The sequence below is a fragment of the Pagrus major genome, chromosome 7 (assembly GCF_040436345.1).
Source record: "Pagrus major chromosome 7, Pma_NU_1.0".
In the NCBI taxonomy this organism is placed as follows: domain Eukaryota; kingdom Metazoa; phylum Chordata; class Actinopteri; order Spariformes; family Sparidae; genus Pagrus; species Pagrus major.
Window position 1 is genome coordinate 20,818,139 of NC_133221.1, and position 16,834 is coordinate 20,834,972.

General features: G+C 42.3%; 1 protein-coding gene across 1 annotated transcript in view; it reads left to right on the plus strand.

The window, feature by feature from the left end:
* The window catches only part of LOC140999884 (forkhead box protein J3-like), a 70,554-nt gene that overhangs the window by 8,629 nt on the left and 45,091 nt on the right, over positions 1-16,834 (plus strand). Inside the window, exons 2-3 of the mRNA XM_073470446.1 lie at positions 4,883-5,006; positions 5,312-5,789. Coding sequence (XP_073326547.1) covers positions 5,427-5,789 — 363 coding nt within the window. The 5' untranslated portion in view covers positions 4,883-5,006; positions 5,312-5,426. The remainder of the gene's footprint in view (positions 1-4,882; positions 5,007-5,311; positions 5,790-16,834) is intronic.

Genomic DNA, 16,834 nt, shown 5'->3' on the forward strand with positions numbered 1-16,834 from the left:
GATAGCTTCTTCCTAGTCGGCAGTGCTAAGTCTTCTGGGTCGCTAACTCCCTCTACCTTGGCAGATGTTTTCAGGTGTTATGTTCTGTGTGGGCATAGTGAGTTAAATATTTTATCCGAGGCCTTCAGGGATTCAGTGGTACCCACTGATTTTCTTACCTTCTTTCAATCAGATTTTCTTTCAGGGAGAGAAAAATCGTGTGAATCAGTGTGTTCTGTTTCATTTGAGATGCCAGTTAATTGACATCAGTTTTTAGTTCTCACTTGTTGTTCTCTCATGGTTAGATTATGGTCCTCTCCCTCTGTATTAGTCTTTTCTTCCCCTCTCATTTTTCCCTTTCAAGCATTAGTCTGCCTGACCACTGGCTTTAAGGACTAAGGACACAAAACATGTCTCAGTTTGATACGGTGCATTACATTGCTGCCTCTCCAGGTCTCCTTTGAGAATAAGTAGACAGTATCAAACGATAATTGCTTAACCCAGCTCCATTGAGAGATGAGCAAGCAGCCACCATAAGGGCAGCTGATTTGCCTTGATATCTTATAATTGAACCTTTTCAGGGGTATGTTTTCTGGCACTGAAGCAGAAAGTAATTAAGATGTTCAATACTGCTTTTTGGACCTTTTCCTCCTTCCTTTGAATGGCCCACACTCCTAGACATGACAGCGCTCAGTATGCCTACAGACTTTCTTTTGACACATTAGCCTTACCCTTGCCAAGGCAGTCCTTCCCAGAAACCCCCTCTGCTCGACGCGCTCCGGGTGGGTATTTTGTCATTACTTCATTTTCCTCAGAAAATATTTTGATGCCTCTTTCTTTTGGCTTCCTCCCCCCCACCCCACCCCCCTTCTCTCACCCATCCCCCGTCACTCCATTCAAAGTTCTCTATTAAAATGCAGAACTGTAAAGCCTCTCTCAGTCTAAAAGCCTGCTAGCAGCGGGGGACTGTTAGCTGTTAGTGATGCATACAGCTGAGTGAGTGCATCACAGCTACAAAGTCTAATGGGTGAATACATTCAATCACACACAGACCCTCAACTCTTTTTAAAGGGACAATGTTCCCAGTCATGAAAGCTCCATCCACAGTGCGGAGAGTGATGTATTTAAATTCTTTGGAGGAGAAAGATTTCTTGTTCATAAACGTCCAAATCCTGGCTCTTCTCTTTATATTAGTGCTTGTAATCTTTTTTTTTTTTTTTTTGCTGCAAATGCCAGTTAATGTCTCTCAACTTTCAAGTTACCAAAGTTAACTTTTTACATGCTTTTTTCATCGGGTAAAAGATACAAAATCTGAGATGCCACATGTTCTTTTTGCCAGATTTTGAACCTCTTTTGATACATACTAATGTTAGCCAAATGTCTGTCTCTGAAAATTTATGTTCCCGTGCACATTCATACTACAAGCTTTCAAGCTATTTAATCAAACACCACTTTTTTTGTATAATCAGCTGCCAAAATATCCCCACTTTGCTTACCTTTATTTTCTATTCAAGTGCAGCTCTTTGAAATCTGCTCGGTTGGTGAAGTTTTTGATGTTTCCTGATCAGTGATAAAAAGTGAAATCTTTTGGGTAGCATGTCCACAAACTGTTAGTCGGGTTAGTGCATGAGTCCCCAATCATGGCATTACCATTACTTCTCTCTCCTGATCCGCTTTCAGGGACTATTTTCTGAACCATCATGAAATGAACTGTATTTGTTCAGTTTTTTTTCCAAGCATGCAATGAGTCTTATATTTATGTATTTATTTATATATTTGTTTGGTCTTATCATGGCTTTATTGAGAGTACAGCTGAAGAGTGACAGGAAATGGGGGATGACATGTAGCAAAGGGCCACAGGTTGGATTTGCACCCTGCGCCGCTGTGAAGACACAGCCGATACAGTACATGGGGCACATGCTCTACCAACTGAGCTACTGGAGCTGCCCAAATTTTATATTTATGAGTAGGAATATATAATTAATATTCTTAATGAAGTTCTGTTTTAAAATGTCCTTTTTAGAGATTTAATTGTCTGTTATAACATGATATCATTTATTCATAATATATGATAATATAATGTATAGTGATTAAATTTTTAGTTGCCCCCTTCAAATTGTTTTATTTATTAGCAGTTACCAAATAACGACAAAAACTAAAGTTAATTGTCTTCATTAAAACCGCTCAGAACATCACTGGTGCCCATTTACCGAGCATCAGTGATATCTGTGAAGTGAGATGTCTGCAAAGAGCCCAAAGGATGCTAAAAGACAACACACACCCCAGCCACAGTCTGTTCACCCTGCTGTCATCTGACAAGAGATACAGAATATCTGCTGCCGTACCACCAGACTACGCAGCAGCTTCATCCCTCAGGCTGTGAGACTCGTTATGTAGCATTGAGGGACAAAACTCAACTTCGTTTTTCAACCCTGGTGTTGTAAAATGACAAATGAATGAACCTTTACCTTTAACCTTCTCTCCCGTACTGTTAAACTTGTTGTAAACTGTGCAGTACACAGTTGGAGTTGTGTGCACCCAACTAAAAGCTTGTTTCCAGGATAATTGAAATTTTCGCTCATCAGCGTCTTTTCGCCGCCATTTTCTCTTGACTGCCCGATCAGTATTATGCAAGTGCAACTCTCAACAGAGATGAGAAGGAAGTGAGATGTCTCAATGCTGAGCTTCTTCCATCATCACCTCTGGAAAAAACAATGTGTTTAAGTCTTTTTTACCACTTGCCTGATTGGGAAAGTGAGTTGCTAGATTTACTAGCCTGACCTGGCAATTTATTTGCCAAAGATTAAAGAAAATGACAGCTTGAGTTTACACAAAACTAGCTGTTAGACCGGCACTGTTGAGTAAATTTGGTTTATCAGAGACATGAAAAAAATATCTTTTAACTAAGAATTTAGTACTCAGCATCCATGCATACAATGCATTCCTATGGAAAACTGATAGCTCAAAGACAGGCAGAGATACATGTACTGTAAGCTGTCTTCTCTGCAGTGATCATTTTTCTCCCCTGATACCACGCAGGCGTCTGAGGCTGATGTGAGACACGGCAGGTATCGGGAACAAAAGGCACAGTGCTGAGGTTAGCCCAGTCACTATGGGACCGGTTGACTGAGTCGACTAGGTAATTGGTTGCGTCTACCCGCCCAGCAGGGCCCCTCTCCCCAGCAGCCAAGTCATGCCCCTCCTCTTCTCTCTCCGCTCTCTTCTATTACTCATCATCCCAACGCCTCACCAGGCTAGCGGTGCAAAGCTACACCGTGCTGCCGTGCAGCCTGCCCACGCTCCCAAACTTCTCAACAACAACAGCCACGGCAGCACAGCAGGTCAGGGCTTGTGGCAGGCTGATTTGCAGCTTGAGCCTCCTTTTTAATGAGGGGAAAATAAGTACTTGTTGTTCTGTGTCTTGTGTGTCACCACCCCCATCCCCACCTACCCACCACCGCTACAACTAGCAATGCTACCTTCCCTTCAGCAAAAAAAAAAAAAAAAAGGTGCACTAATTAAGATGGTTTCCTGGGATTTGGAAGAGGGGGGCTTGGCTATGGCTTCTCCCACAGTGGCAGAGCCTTGAGGAGGAGATGGGGGTGGTGTTGTGCAAGAGGCCTCATCGGGCATATCTCTCCTCTCGGCTCCTCTCTGCTTACCCTAGTCCCACTGCCTGGCTTGTTTGGCTTGATGAGTCTGCTGCTAAACATTTGTGTTTTCTACTTGTAATTAAGCGAGGTTTTTGCAGGAGCTGAGCATTTCCCTTCTTCTTCTTCATCCTGGCTCTCCAGGGGGATTGGAGGAAAGAGAGACGGAGGGGTTTGTGTGCCTGCTGGTAGGAAGGCACATTGAAGTTCTCCCACCTTGATTATATACAGTGTGCATGAATGGAAAATGCGTGGGCCAATAGACTCTTTGTTGTTCAAGGACACATGAAGGTTACTGCATGGGATGGCAGATGAAGGCTTAGATGTAGATTTCTGTATCCTTGGGAGGCTGAATTCATCCAGCCATTGTTAACTGTTTACTTGCATAGGACACTTCAGTAGCCATCTCTTTCACAGAACTACTCATAGGTTACTGTATAAGACGTTTATCTTCCTAAAGCACCAAGTACTAAACAAGGCAATTTACTTTGATTAATTAGTGTGGTCTGAATGCAACATCTTCACTCCAGTGATGAGTAACAGTTACATGACATTCTCAGTCCAGCAGTGACAAATCTACGAATGTTCTGTGACTGACTGAAGTACAGAACAATGGGTGAGTAAGTTCTCTCTCGTGTACCGAATGATAGTCTTTGTTATTTTCTGAATCATGCTAAAACTATTTGCAAAAGCCCCCACGACCGAAAAAAAAAAAAGTTCCTACACAGGAGGACACATTTTTAAGTTCAGCGGCGCTCTAAAAATAGCAACCAAATTAAAATGTTGAGGCTTCTTGAGTTCTTTCATTGTTTGTGTCTGTCTGAGCAGGATCTGAGGCGCTGGGGGGGTGGGTGGGCACGGACTTGACAGGAGAGTGAGGCACGTCGAGAGTCAGAGAATGGGAGCACGGTGTGGGGGGGTTACACAGAGAGGGAAAGGGGACGAGCCTTTCGGCTCCTCTAGAGGGTTGGAATTCCTCCCGTGCTGTTCCCCCCATTTGGCAGGCACTTGTGAAAACAATTCCCCAGCTTTTAGTCACTCTGCAGATCCAATTGCCATTTCCACTTTGGAGGGAACGAGAGTGAGAGGCAATCCAGATAGACAGAACACAGAGAGAGAAAGAGAGAAGAGTTTTAATCGGGTTGGACAGATGCCGAGGCCAGTTGAGCGGTTGTGCAATATTAATATCTTATGAAGGCTGTCTGGCAGTGCAAGCTCACCGTCTTGTGTGGTTCTGTGTTTGTGTGTTGCAGCAGCAGCCATTGCAGTGGCTAAATGAAGAACTTGTGAACATGCACAAGGGAAGGACTCTACCTTTCACTTCGGTGACTTCCCCAGATGCTTTGGCCCAAAGAAAGATGGAAAGGATTGGGAAGAGTAAGACACTTAACTCATATGTCTAGTCCCCATACTGCTTTGCTTTTCACTGTTTAGTTAATAGAATACAACTGTTCCATCAAAGTTTTTTTTAATCCATAGTTCACATTGCGGATCATATTTATGTGCAGTGTTAAAGACCAAGTGATGAACATGCCAAAATATTTAGTTTTCCATTATACAAAGCTTCACTGTATGTGGAAAATAATGTGCACGTTAACATCTGTGTGTCTCTGCCAAGTGCGCTTTCTGCTCCAGCTAAAGGAGATGAATAGGCGTAGTAAACAAACCTCCTGCTCTTCCAGACTTGAGCCAAGGCTGCTGCACAGCACCCATTCAGTGAGCCAGAAGGAGATCCTCCACACGCCACGTCACTGAGCCTCTCACCCTTCTCTTTTGACCCCTCGACCTACAAGCACCATGACCTCTGAGCTGGAGAGCAGCCTGACCTCGATGGACTGGCTCCCCCAGCTCAGCATGAGGGCAGCCATCCAGAAGGCAGACACGGGCCATCACCACGGCCACCACCACGGGCACCACCACCACCATGCCCACCATCACGGGCATGGGCCCGGCAAGAAAATCACCCATCTGGACCCAGGAACAACACTGGACCAGGAGGAAGCTGCGCAGCACAGAGACGGTAAACCACCCTACAGCTACGCCAGCCTCATCACCTTCGCAATCAACGGCTCGCCGCGCAAACGGATGACCCTCAGTGAGATCTACCAGTGGATCTGTGACAACTTCCCCTACTACAGAGAGGCAGGCAGCGGCTGGAAGGTAAGACAAGACAAAAGAGATACAGTATGTGATGTGGAGTCTTGCTGCTAAAGCTGCTTCTAGACTGTCACTCTATCATTTTGGTAAAATGACATCAGCTTCTGCCAATTATATCAGCTGTAGCTAATTATCATCAATTCTCTGACGTACTTGACTTAACACTTAACACTCTCTAACACAACTCCATGATCACGGTTGGACTGTGAACTGTTTTTGCAGTTAAACAAAATGACAGAGAGGTGAGACATTTTTAGTACTATTCAGAATTATAGGTTTTCATGAGTCCTCTTGCTTCTGAGACCAGACTCAAGACCTGACTCGAACGGGCTCCAAAGCATACTCAGTCAAATTGGGTCTGGTTACTCGTTTTACTGCCACGGATCTTGGGTCTGTGTCAGCTTTTTCTGATATCTGAGGGGATCCAAGTGGATCTGAGTGCACTCCAGCTCTGATCACATGGTTCCTCAGAATCGCAACTTGAGAAGTAGAAGTATACAAAGTCAGAATGACCTATTTTTTGTTATTTTTTGTTTTGTTTTATTATATTGCTGCTCATTTTGACCACGGCCGCTTGTTAATTGATAGTGAATCATACTACTGCTAGGGTCTCTTTTTAAAAAAATGATTTATGAATGTTGGGTGGGTTAGACACGTATATATCATACCAATAATAATAATAATAAAAAAAGCTTGGAGCAAGTAGCTTATGAGATACAACCCCAACAGTCCCCCTGTTATGTCTGCGTCGTGTTACAGCTGCGACACGGCGGCCAGAGTTGATCATGGCTGTTCTAGACAATGCTCCACCAGTTTCCGAAGCAGCTGTCCGTAAATGATGTCAATATATGTTACTCAGATCTGCTAGACAATTGACCACTTTGAGACCTTTCACTTTAACTTTTCAATCAGACTAATGACAGGTTGCCAGATTTTCTCAGAGTCTCTCGTTGTTTTTTGACAGTGAATCCAATTTTCTGTAGATGTAATACATTCCTCAATTCCTTCAGCCACATATTAAGCTTTAGGGGCTTCTCAGATTTCCACAAATTGAAGCAGCTGTTAGAAAGATGGCCTGGGTGTCATTCTCCAAATTCTAATAAATGATCCCAGAAAGTTTGCAACCACCGATGGAAGGAATTAAGATAATGTCCCTTGATCTTTTGAGCATTTTACACAGGGGGTGAAGTATCTGTTAATATTTTACATAATCTAGCCTTTCATTGTGCTTGTCAGGTCTCAACTGCTCATAAGTGTTTCTATGTACCTACCCAACAAAAAGTGATCACAGATCTGAATCTTTGAGTGAAATTTAAGTTTCTAGTTGCTACCAAACCTCAACCCCATTGCTCGAGCTCAAAATGCACAAATGTGATCCAGCAGTTGCCTCAAGGAGCACTGAAACCTTTTAGTGAACCGAGAGTGATTGACAGATGCATTTAGTCTCATTCAGACGACATTATTAAATCCTTATGTAAATGCAGCTATGCAAATCCTGGCAAATATGAGCAGAAAGGGTGGCTGTGTTATTGGAGACAAATGAATAGATCCCTACGGTTGTGTCTTGGGGATTCTCTACCTTATTAGCGAAGAAGGGGATGGATATAGTCCTTTCACTGACACATCGTAAAGGCTGTCTGCAAACTATCAACCAATTCATCTCTCTGAGAGCAGAAACATTTTTCTTCTTCTCTCATTATTTTTCTCTCTCTTTCACTTTCTGTCTTCATCTCCCAAGTACTTGCACTTCACCAATCCCTCTCCTCCCCTCCTCTCTCCTTCGCTCTCTTAGTCATTCACTCACTCCTCTCCTCCTCTCGTCTCCTCTTCTTTCCTTTTCACGAACCTGTGTTTGTTCCCCGTCTATAATCTTGAACACGCCATTCCCCGAGCAGAGATGCATGCCAGCAACGGAGACAAAAAGGTTATGATACAAGCCAGGTTGTGTTGGCAGAGCTTCTTACCTGCACGTAGGATTCAATCAATTCGTTTTCTGTTCGCAGAGAGAGGATAGGGGTTATTAAGACCATTCAGGCTTTCTCTCTCGCGGCAGCTCACGACTGCCTTCTCCTGCTGGTTGAGTGCCAGGATGTTTTAGTATCCCATAATTACACCTCTAGATTCATTGATTTGTGTGTGTGTGGCTGCATTCTAGTAGCGTCATTAAAGCGCAGTGCATGATGGCACTGTGGTTATATTTTCACATGTTCTGGCATTTGACCATGATATCAGTGAGGAGAGTTTATTGTGAGATACATAACCCAAAAGTTGTGTTGATTTCCACCTAGGCCAGGCCTTATTTGTCAGTGTACATGAAAGAGCACAGCATTATAAAAACTAGCTAACACAGATCTGTGGCGTGAAAAAACATTCCCACAACCACTGCCCTGTGCATGAACTAACATTTTAGGAGCGTGTAAAGTTACAAATGAAGCACTTCAAGGTAGAGCATGTTAAATTTTTGTCTTTGAGAAAAAGGCTAGAAACTTTCGCTTCCTGGATGACCCGATTCAACACAGTGGGGCTTGTTTTATACCAGCCATGGCCGTCACAGGGAAAGTTACATAAGTCCGGTTCATTCCAGTTCAGGTGATTGCTGTCAGCTGTACACAGTGGGACGCAGACACAGAGATTGTCTAGCTGCCACGGTCGGCAGACATCGGCGGCTCTCACACACACACACACACACTTTGAAACGTGTGTTTCCTGAACGCACCGACTCCCGGGCTTTCAGAAAACGCCTCGTGCATGGTCCGCCGTCTTCCTTCACCCTCCGCCACACATGCGTGCGCACACACACAAGGCTCGTACGCCCACGGAAGAGACTCCCACTCAGGTCGGCAGTGTACGTGTGCAGTCTGCAGATTACACACGGGGAGCTCAGCGGGAGAGGAGATGGGGGGGGGTGGTGGTGGAGAGGGGGGGGTCGAGTTGGAGAAGAGAGAGGAGACTGTCAGAGAGCAGAGGAGAGTTTTACTACCCAGCACACGCACTCCGTCTGCTCTGTATGATAATGTGAGAGTGCAGGAACGGCAGAGTTGAAACCAGGACAACACACACACACACGCACACAAACACAGACATACACACACATACACACACATGTACACACACACATACACACACATGTACACACACACACACACACACACACACACACACACACACACACACACACACTTCCATCCTTAGAAATGACATGAATAAGTACACTGGTTGAACACCACAGGCTTACTGCATATGTTGTAGCAACACATACACACACACACACACACATTTTCACGTGCATTAAATGGCCTAATTCTACTAGCTGATATACTCAGGTAGCTTTCCAAGGTCGTGAGATTTTTGTGTAACTGAATATGGAGAGCTCTTTTCATCCGAGAAGAAGTAATGATGAGAATCTTCCTCCGGAGCTGTGGAGGAGGTTCAGAATCTGTAACAAAAAACATCCTGAAATTAAATAGCACACGACTGCATAAGCCATTTGTTTATGGAGCTTGTTGACGCACCTAAATTCATCTTGTGTAACATGCATGCATAGCATTTCCCTTTTTAAAACAAAGGATTAAACTGGAGTGGAGTTGGAGTGTACAGAAGGGGGATGCAAACAGGCTGTGTCATTGTTTTTTGTTTCACTGGAACAGTATTATCTCCCCTATGTTATCTTTACCAGCCTCTCCCTCTCTCTGTCTGTGTACTACACTGTGCACCGCTCTGTTTTCCCATGCCCTCCGCGGCCCCCTCACAGCCCTTCACACCCACGTGTCCCTCCACTCTAGGGTCCACCTTTAGTACTACTCATAGACAGAAGCCACACAAGTTCGGGTTTCTCTTTTTTAGAGGTCAACCGATTATTCGGTTTTGCCAATTAATCGGCGCAGATAGGACCTTTTACAAACTATTGTTATCGGCTGAACTTGGCTCCAATAGTTACCGATGGCTGCGCAGCCTCCACTGACCGCGGAGGAGTACGTCACCATTTTGCATGGAGGATACGCTGACTCAATCATCATCATTTGAGGGCCACCTCTGCTGAAAATATCTAAATCCTCTTAATCTCCCTCTCTCCCTTAATCTAAAGTAAACAAACTGACACAGCAGCCATATATGCACAGACTATTAATTAATGTCACGTTTTTCAATGTAGACTAAGAGAGACTAACGTCACACCAGAGGTATTTTTTTCATAAAGTAATTCTCCACTCCATGAAATACCTTCCAGTTAAGTAGTTAAAAAGTAAGGTTTTATAAATATAATACACCCTATCAATTATTTAAAAACAAAAAAATACACTAAAATATTGCACACAGAACATGATAGAATTACTGTATACATAATTTTGTATATATATTAATGATGAATTGATTAAATGAAAAAATCTGTATAGATTCATCTGTATTCGGTGCTGCTCTATTTTATTCCATTCCGGCTGAATAATGATGGGAAATGCTGGTTATTCAAATCTCACCTCCCTATTGTAATATAATGGAAATGTGCAGGCCTTCCCATTATTTACCACTAGAGAAATGCAGTCCAGACCGGTACCTTCACCAAAAAGCTTATTGCCGTCTGTGCTGACTAACCTGCTCTCTTGCGACCCCTGACGCCTCGGGCTAGCTCCCATGCAGCCAGGCTAATTGCCTGCGAATTAGCAAGGCCTAATGTGACGTTGTAAAGGGCAGCGCTACCACGATGGCCTTTGGCCTTTGGCTGAACACCACATGTCACAGACAATCACCTGATATGAATCAGCGCCGGGGCCATTATTCTGGCTCCAGTCCTGTCCTGCCGGCTCTGTGGGAGATCTGCGACTGAGCACAGTGGAGGTCGGTGCACAGTGTCAAGTGTACTTACGTATGTGGAGGGAGGCTGTTGTCATTGGCTGCTGGGAGTCATTATGTGGCCGGAGCTGCACTGAGGCTCCTGGGCCTGTGTCTTATGTGCACTTTCACCACAGTTCTTTGCTTGTTGTGATTCAGTTTGAGACAATCTGGGGAAGATCTGTGGAGAACACAGTGTGCAGAGTCTGTGTGGAGCTGGTGTCGTGTTTATGTGTCTACAGCTGCGTACTCTTGTCAGTGTGTGTGTCTCTGTGCTTTTGTCTGTATTTTCCAGAAAGTCACCCTAAAGGAGTCTGATAGTGGTGCCTGGGAAAACGTCTCAGCCGTCTGCTTGTTAAATTGAGTCTCACCTTTGACTCTGTGTTGATCCTGTCGTCACTAAGTAACACATACAGAACTGTTACATGTAGCCCAGCATTCCCAGTTTACACGTCACGTTAGACCAGTCTGCTGTCCAGATGTTTGTGTGTGTGTATTTATGTGTTTTTGTGTGTGTGTGTGTCTCAAGGTCAAAGTCTCCCTGTTGACATTGTTTATTTGAAATGTTAATATACAACATAGATTCCTAGCAAATCAAATACAACCTTGACTCTGAAATGATTTTTTTTGGCAGTTTGAGTTTTTATCTGATCCTCTAAGAATCCAGGTTTACCTTAGCTCCTCAATACATTTTAAAAATGTTTTGGTGTCTTAAAAATACAGTTGGTGATTCCAAATTATGGATCTCTCAAGAAAACAAAAGATTTAGTTTGTTTCGAATTCTATAATTGCAAAATAACAACCCTGAGGCTCTGTTTTCTGGATCAGAGCAGCAAGCTTTTAACTGCAGTGCATTAGACAGACTACTTCCGTTTTTACCTGTCACAATAAGAGTCCTGGATACCAGTATACACTGCGCAACTGCTTATCAGGAGGAACTAAGGTTCACTAAGACCATTTCAATAACAGGTAACTGAATAAAACAGCTAACGACATGTTAGTCAAGTGGGATATACTGCAGTTCATTTTCAGTTGGTTGCTTTTTGTACAAAAAAGCTCTGTCCAGTAAAAGAGCACTTTATTTTGAAACTCGTTTTGAGTGTGAGTGAGAGGAGGTCCTGTAACCTGGTGCACTTTTGGAGAAAATATTAGAGTTAGCTTTATTTAATAGTCAATGCTTTAATATGAACATAGAAATGTTTTTGTTTGTTGTCAATTATAGTTCTTAAAAAGACAATTGGAATCAACATAAATCGGGATCGGTCAAGAAAAATGCCATCAGTGCAAACTTCCCTACTCACTCTCTGACGTATTTAGCTGATGTTTTCCGGGAAGACAGGCGACCAAATGAAACGCACCGTTACCTTAAATAAAATTAATAAATTAAATTAAAAACAGATTTTGGGGGGGTTTTCACATTATTTGAAACATTTAGGGTCATGTAAGTACACAACTCAACAAAATATATACCAATGGTTTAATTGTTTTTAGACCCTTAATGTGGAAATGTTACATATTATTACGTTAAAAACAGGCATGATAAATGGAAACGTCACGTTCTTGAACATTTAAGCCTGAAAAGCTATCACATCATCACAATCACATTAGGAACCTAAATAATAAAGTGTATAATATAAAAACAAATACACTGATTATTGTCCATAATTTACCCTGGTGGCTGTTTTCATCTGACATCACGCTCAGGGTGAGAAGCCCAAATGTCATGTAAAGACAATGGACAGTCAAAATCTAGAGGAATATCTGATCATATTTCAAGGTGAAACATATTTGATAACCTGGAAGAGCAAATATTACTGTTTAAAAGTATTACATGATGGAATGGAAAAGGCTTAAATTAATTTTAAAACATTAACGCACATCTTTGACACACTGGATGTAATTAAACTGCAGTGTTAGCTTTGAATGCTAACAGTAGCTAATGGGTTATCAAAAATGTTGTTTCACCCTCGTCCTTCAAGATTTCCATTTTTCCATCACCTTTTCAGTTTCGGATCAATCGGGAAGCAGTGAAAACAAAACAGTTTAGAACTAGAACTATCTAGAACACAGCAGCATAACATTATCCCAGCATTTGAGCTTCACCACCCTGAGAGTGACTTCAGAGGAAAATGGCTGCCGTGTGAATATGGTCTGTACTCTTGGCCATAAAAACTGTGATTTTGTTGCATGGACATTCATTAGAAATGTGTGGTCATCAGTTAAACATCTTGGGACAGGTGAGCCAGAATATATAGATAAGCTTATAAAATAATACCAACTGTAACTGTGGACATCCTTTATGCAACAAATATTGTTTACTTGCTCAATATTGTAGAAGTTAAAGGTGAACTGTGAAACAATAATAGCCACATTTTGTCTGCTTGTGATGACATTTCTTTATGAGGCAATATATACCGAAGGCACCTTTCCCTCCACCACATTTGTATTTTTAATACAAACTGTTGCTCTCCTTTAATATAAACTGTGCTATCGCTTGGAGAACAAATTGAGATTATCAGCAGAATGTCACTTTTAGGCTTCCTACATACACATTGACACACATACACACACACACACACACACACACACACACACACACACACACACACACACACACTGCTATTAATTAGACTTGTATGTGTAACACTGCTAGAGCTTTTTAATTACATACTAATCACTAATAGCAGTCTCAGTATTAAGTTCTTAATTAAAAGCGAGGAATTTCTCTTGCTATCTCCTCGAGGATTTGGCACCCATCCAGCACAGCATTTCCCTCTCTAACCAGCCAGGCCTGTAGCACTCTCCATATGGCTAATAATAGGCTTACGGCTGGTGTCTGTAGCACTCTGGAATGCAACAATTATACCACAGAATGAGCTTATTCGCTAGTTGCTGGGTTTATATCCCGCAAAGAGGCATGGGCCTGTCTTTTGTCAGACTCTAAATACCATCAGAGTATTTCATAGATAGTAGACTATGTCAGCAGCCCTGCTGGACTGTGTGAGGGGATCTTTGTGTCAGTGTTGTTGTTCTTTTCAGGAAGGACAGTCAGATAAGATGGACACTGGTATCATCAGTTGATGTTTCACTGAGGTGTTTTGAAAGAGTAGAACAAAACAAAAGCTGATTTCTTTGGAAAGACAGTGAAGGTAATGGCTAAATGTCAAAGCTACGGATAGTAAGCATGTGACTAACGATTATTGTCATTATGGAATAATCTGTGGATTACTTTTAACGGTTTAGTCTATAAAATGTCAAACAATTTGTGAAAATGCTCATCACAATTTTACAGAGCCCAAAGTGACATCTTTAAAAGTTCACAGTTAACAAGAGCTAGCTCAAAGTTCAGTTCAACTTTTATGTTACTTTTAGCAGTAAGGACGTAACATAACGTGTTACTGATAAGATTTTGCCTGGTTTCTAGTTTATGACATTTACAGTGTCAACTGACGCGTTACCACCTGACCTCATCATCTGGGATCCATGATGTCATATATATCATTGTTGTATACGATTGACTAAATTTCTCTGGAAAGCTGAATGTTAGTGACTTACTTTTTCTTTTTGCCCAGAAGAGTAACGTTTTGTGAACAAGGGCTCCGGAGTTTTTCGACCAGTCAGAGGCTGTGTTCATGACTTGTTGACCAATCAGCAGCAGAGTAGGGCGGGTCTTCTGAAGAAAAGAATTGAGATCCATAATAACACTGTTCTGTATGAAACATTACCCTCTTCCATTCACAGACAGGTTCTTTAAAACGGTGCATGAGCACCATTAACTCGCGTGAGAGTTAGTGACGCTCACGTCTATCACACATTTACTTTGCCGATTCACCAAAGTATGAGTGTGTTCATGCACAGCACAGCCAACCAACAGTCCAAAACCCAAAGACTCTTCATTTACTCTCATAAATGACAAAGAAAAGCAGCAAATCCTCAGAGAAGCTGGAACCAACAAATGTTTAAACATTTTGCCTGAAAAATGACTGAAATGATTAATCTATTATCAAAATAAATAATCAATTTTCTTCCGACCCATATTTCTATACTACTAACCCTGTCGTTAATGGATATTGGCTACTCGTGCAGTAAAAAGTAGGTGTACTGGGACGCTGCTGATATAGCTTAGTGTTTCTGAGTGCTGATTCCTATTACAGCATTGTAGGCAGTCTTGGTGGCATTTCTGAAACTGGTATCAGTTTCGCAATCCAGATTTTTTTAGATTCTGTATTCAAACAGTTGAGCTAAAATTAGAGATATGATTGTGGCACGTAAATCCTAACTGTTAAACCACGGGAGGCAGCAACTTCCACACTGCTACTGCTTGATTGACTACACTGACATTTTAATCACAGAGAGTTAAAGGCAGCAGAAATACAGACCCTTAACTTTACCTTCCTAAAGTCCTGGACTGTGTCTGAGCAGGTTATAGACAGCTCCCCTCTGTTGAATTAATAACTTCATCACCTGCTGCAGAATGGTCTTCATTTCATCAAGCAAGAAGGAGGATAGAAAAAGGAGGCTGTCAAACATTATTGGGATGCAGAGTTCAACCAAAGAGCTCCTTCCTGCCTGTCCGCCTTCCCCTCCCTCCCTTCACCGCTCACTCGCCTCCTCTCCCGGAAAGCTGCTGACAGAAGCTGTCACTTCGCCACAGCACTCTGCTCGACACAACCAGCAACAGGAAGTGTGCCGCCGTGACCTCTCGACGCTCTGCAACCTAGTTTGGTCTCTGTGTTATTTTTGAAACACTAAATAAGAATAACAGCTGAAAGGATTTGTCTTTCTAAATCAGTTGTGAGATGAGAAACCCTATTGATGTGACAGAGGGAGGATGGTAGCGAGTGGAGTATGTCTAACACTTGGTGGTTCAGGAAAGTGTTCACCAACCTGCAGATCGGGACACCCCAAAATAAATCCAAGGGCTGACGAGAGTTAAAAAGATATTTTTTTGTGCAGGAACGGATAGTTTTTCTTCTTCAGGCATTGAAGAACTTTTTAAATGAACACTTTAGCTGAGCTGCTCACAACCCCTGCGCTTTTGATAGTTGTGGGAATATACTTGCTCATCTGAGCTGTGAGTGTCCACTCAAGACATGTTCGAATGATGCAAGTGTTTCTCCGCTGCGGAGCATTGAGGTCAAAGAAGATGTTTACCTTGATGGCACGTTTTTGCAGAAAAGGCAGTAAAAGCCACTTAACCACTTCCTGTGTCTGTTTCTGCTTGCACTTTTCTATTGGAGAATGGCACTGCTAATGAAGCTCTGTTGACTTGGTGATAAACACATTACATTTCCTGTTGCTGCTTCACAATAAAAGCCTCCTGCGGGTTAGTCTGAGGAAAAGTTTTAATGTGAAGCAGCAGGAAACGTTAACATAGCACCAATATGGATGTAACTTACTTACTCACGCTCTTCACACCACTTTGGAACATGAGGCATCAATAATATACCTCGTCTATCACATTTTTTCATATCTAGCTGTGCCTCGCCCCATGAGAGACTTTTCTCTGGCAGCTCCGTCTCCACCGTCAGTGTTTCCCACAGGATTTGTGAGACTATGGTGGGTGGACCTTGGACCCTCTGGGATGGTCCCGTGGGCATGCTTCCCCGGAAGACAATTTTGCTTAATTAAATGCATCAATCTGGTGCATTTTAAGAGAAAAATTAAGACGCTTTATCATAAATAACATGAACATAAAAAGGAAATTATATGAAATACGAAATGTAGAAAACAGGAAAATATTACACTGAGCTTTGGCTCTGCTGCCTTGGAAATAGTCTTTGGCTACACAATGTAAACACAAGCCTATAGGCGATAGTTAATATCAGTCAATTGCTTTCCATCATGCTTTAGTCCAGAGTTGTAACTAAACCTTGACTGAGAGACTATGGAATCATCGTCTTGTTTTAAAATGATGTGTGCATGTGAGAAGTACCATCGTAACTACATATTATCTGGTCTGGTCCACACAGAGGTTACTTCTGGAAAACACTAGTTTCATTTCGTGCAAGCGCATATCAACAGATTTTTACAAGCAAAGATTTATATTTTTGAAAGATGCTTTGCCGAAGCAATGGCACAAAATGTAAGAGGTCTTTAATCCTATTATGAGGAGTGAAAAATATTTCCGGATTATTATGAAGCTCTGGCGGGACAAATTACAATTAATGTGATGACCTGCCACTGTGCCAAGTAATTAATGGGAAACAATGACCGTTGTTCAT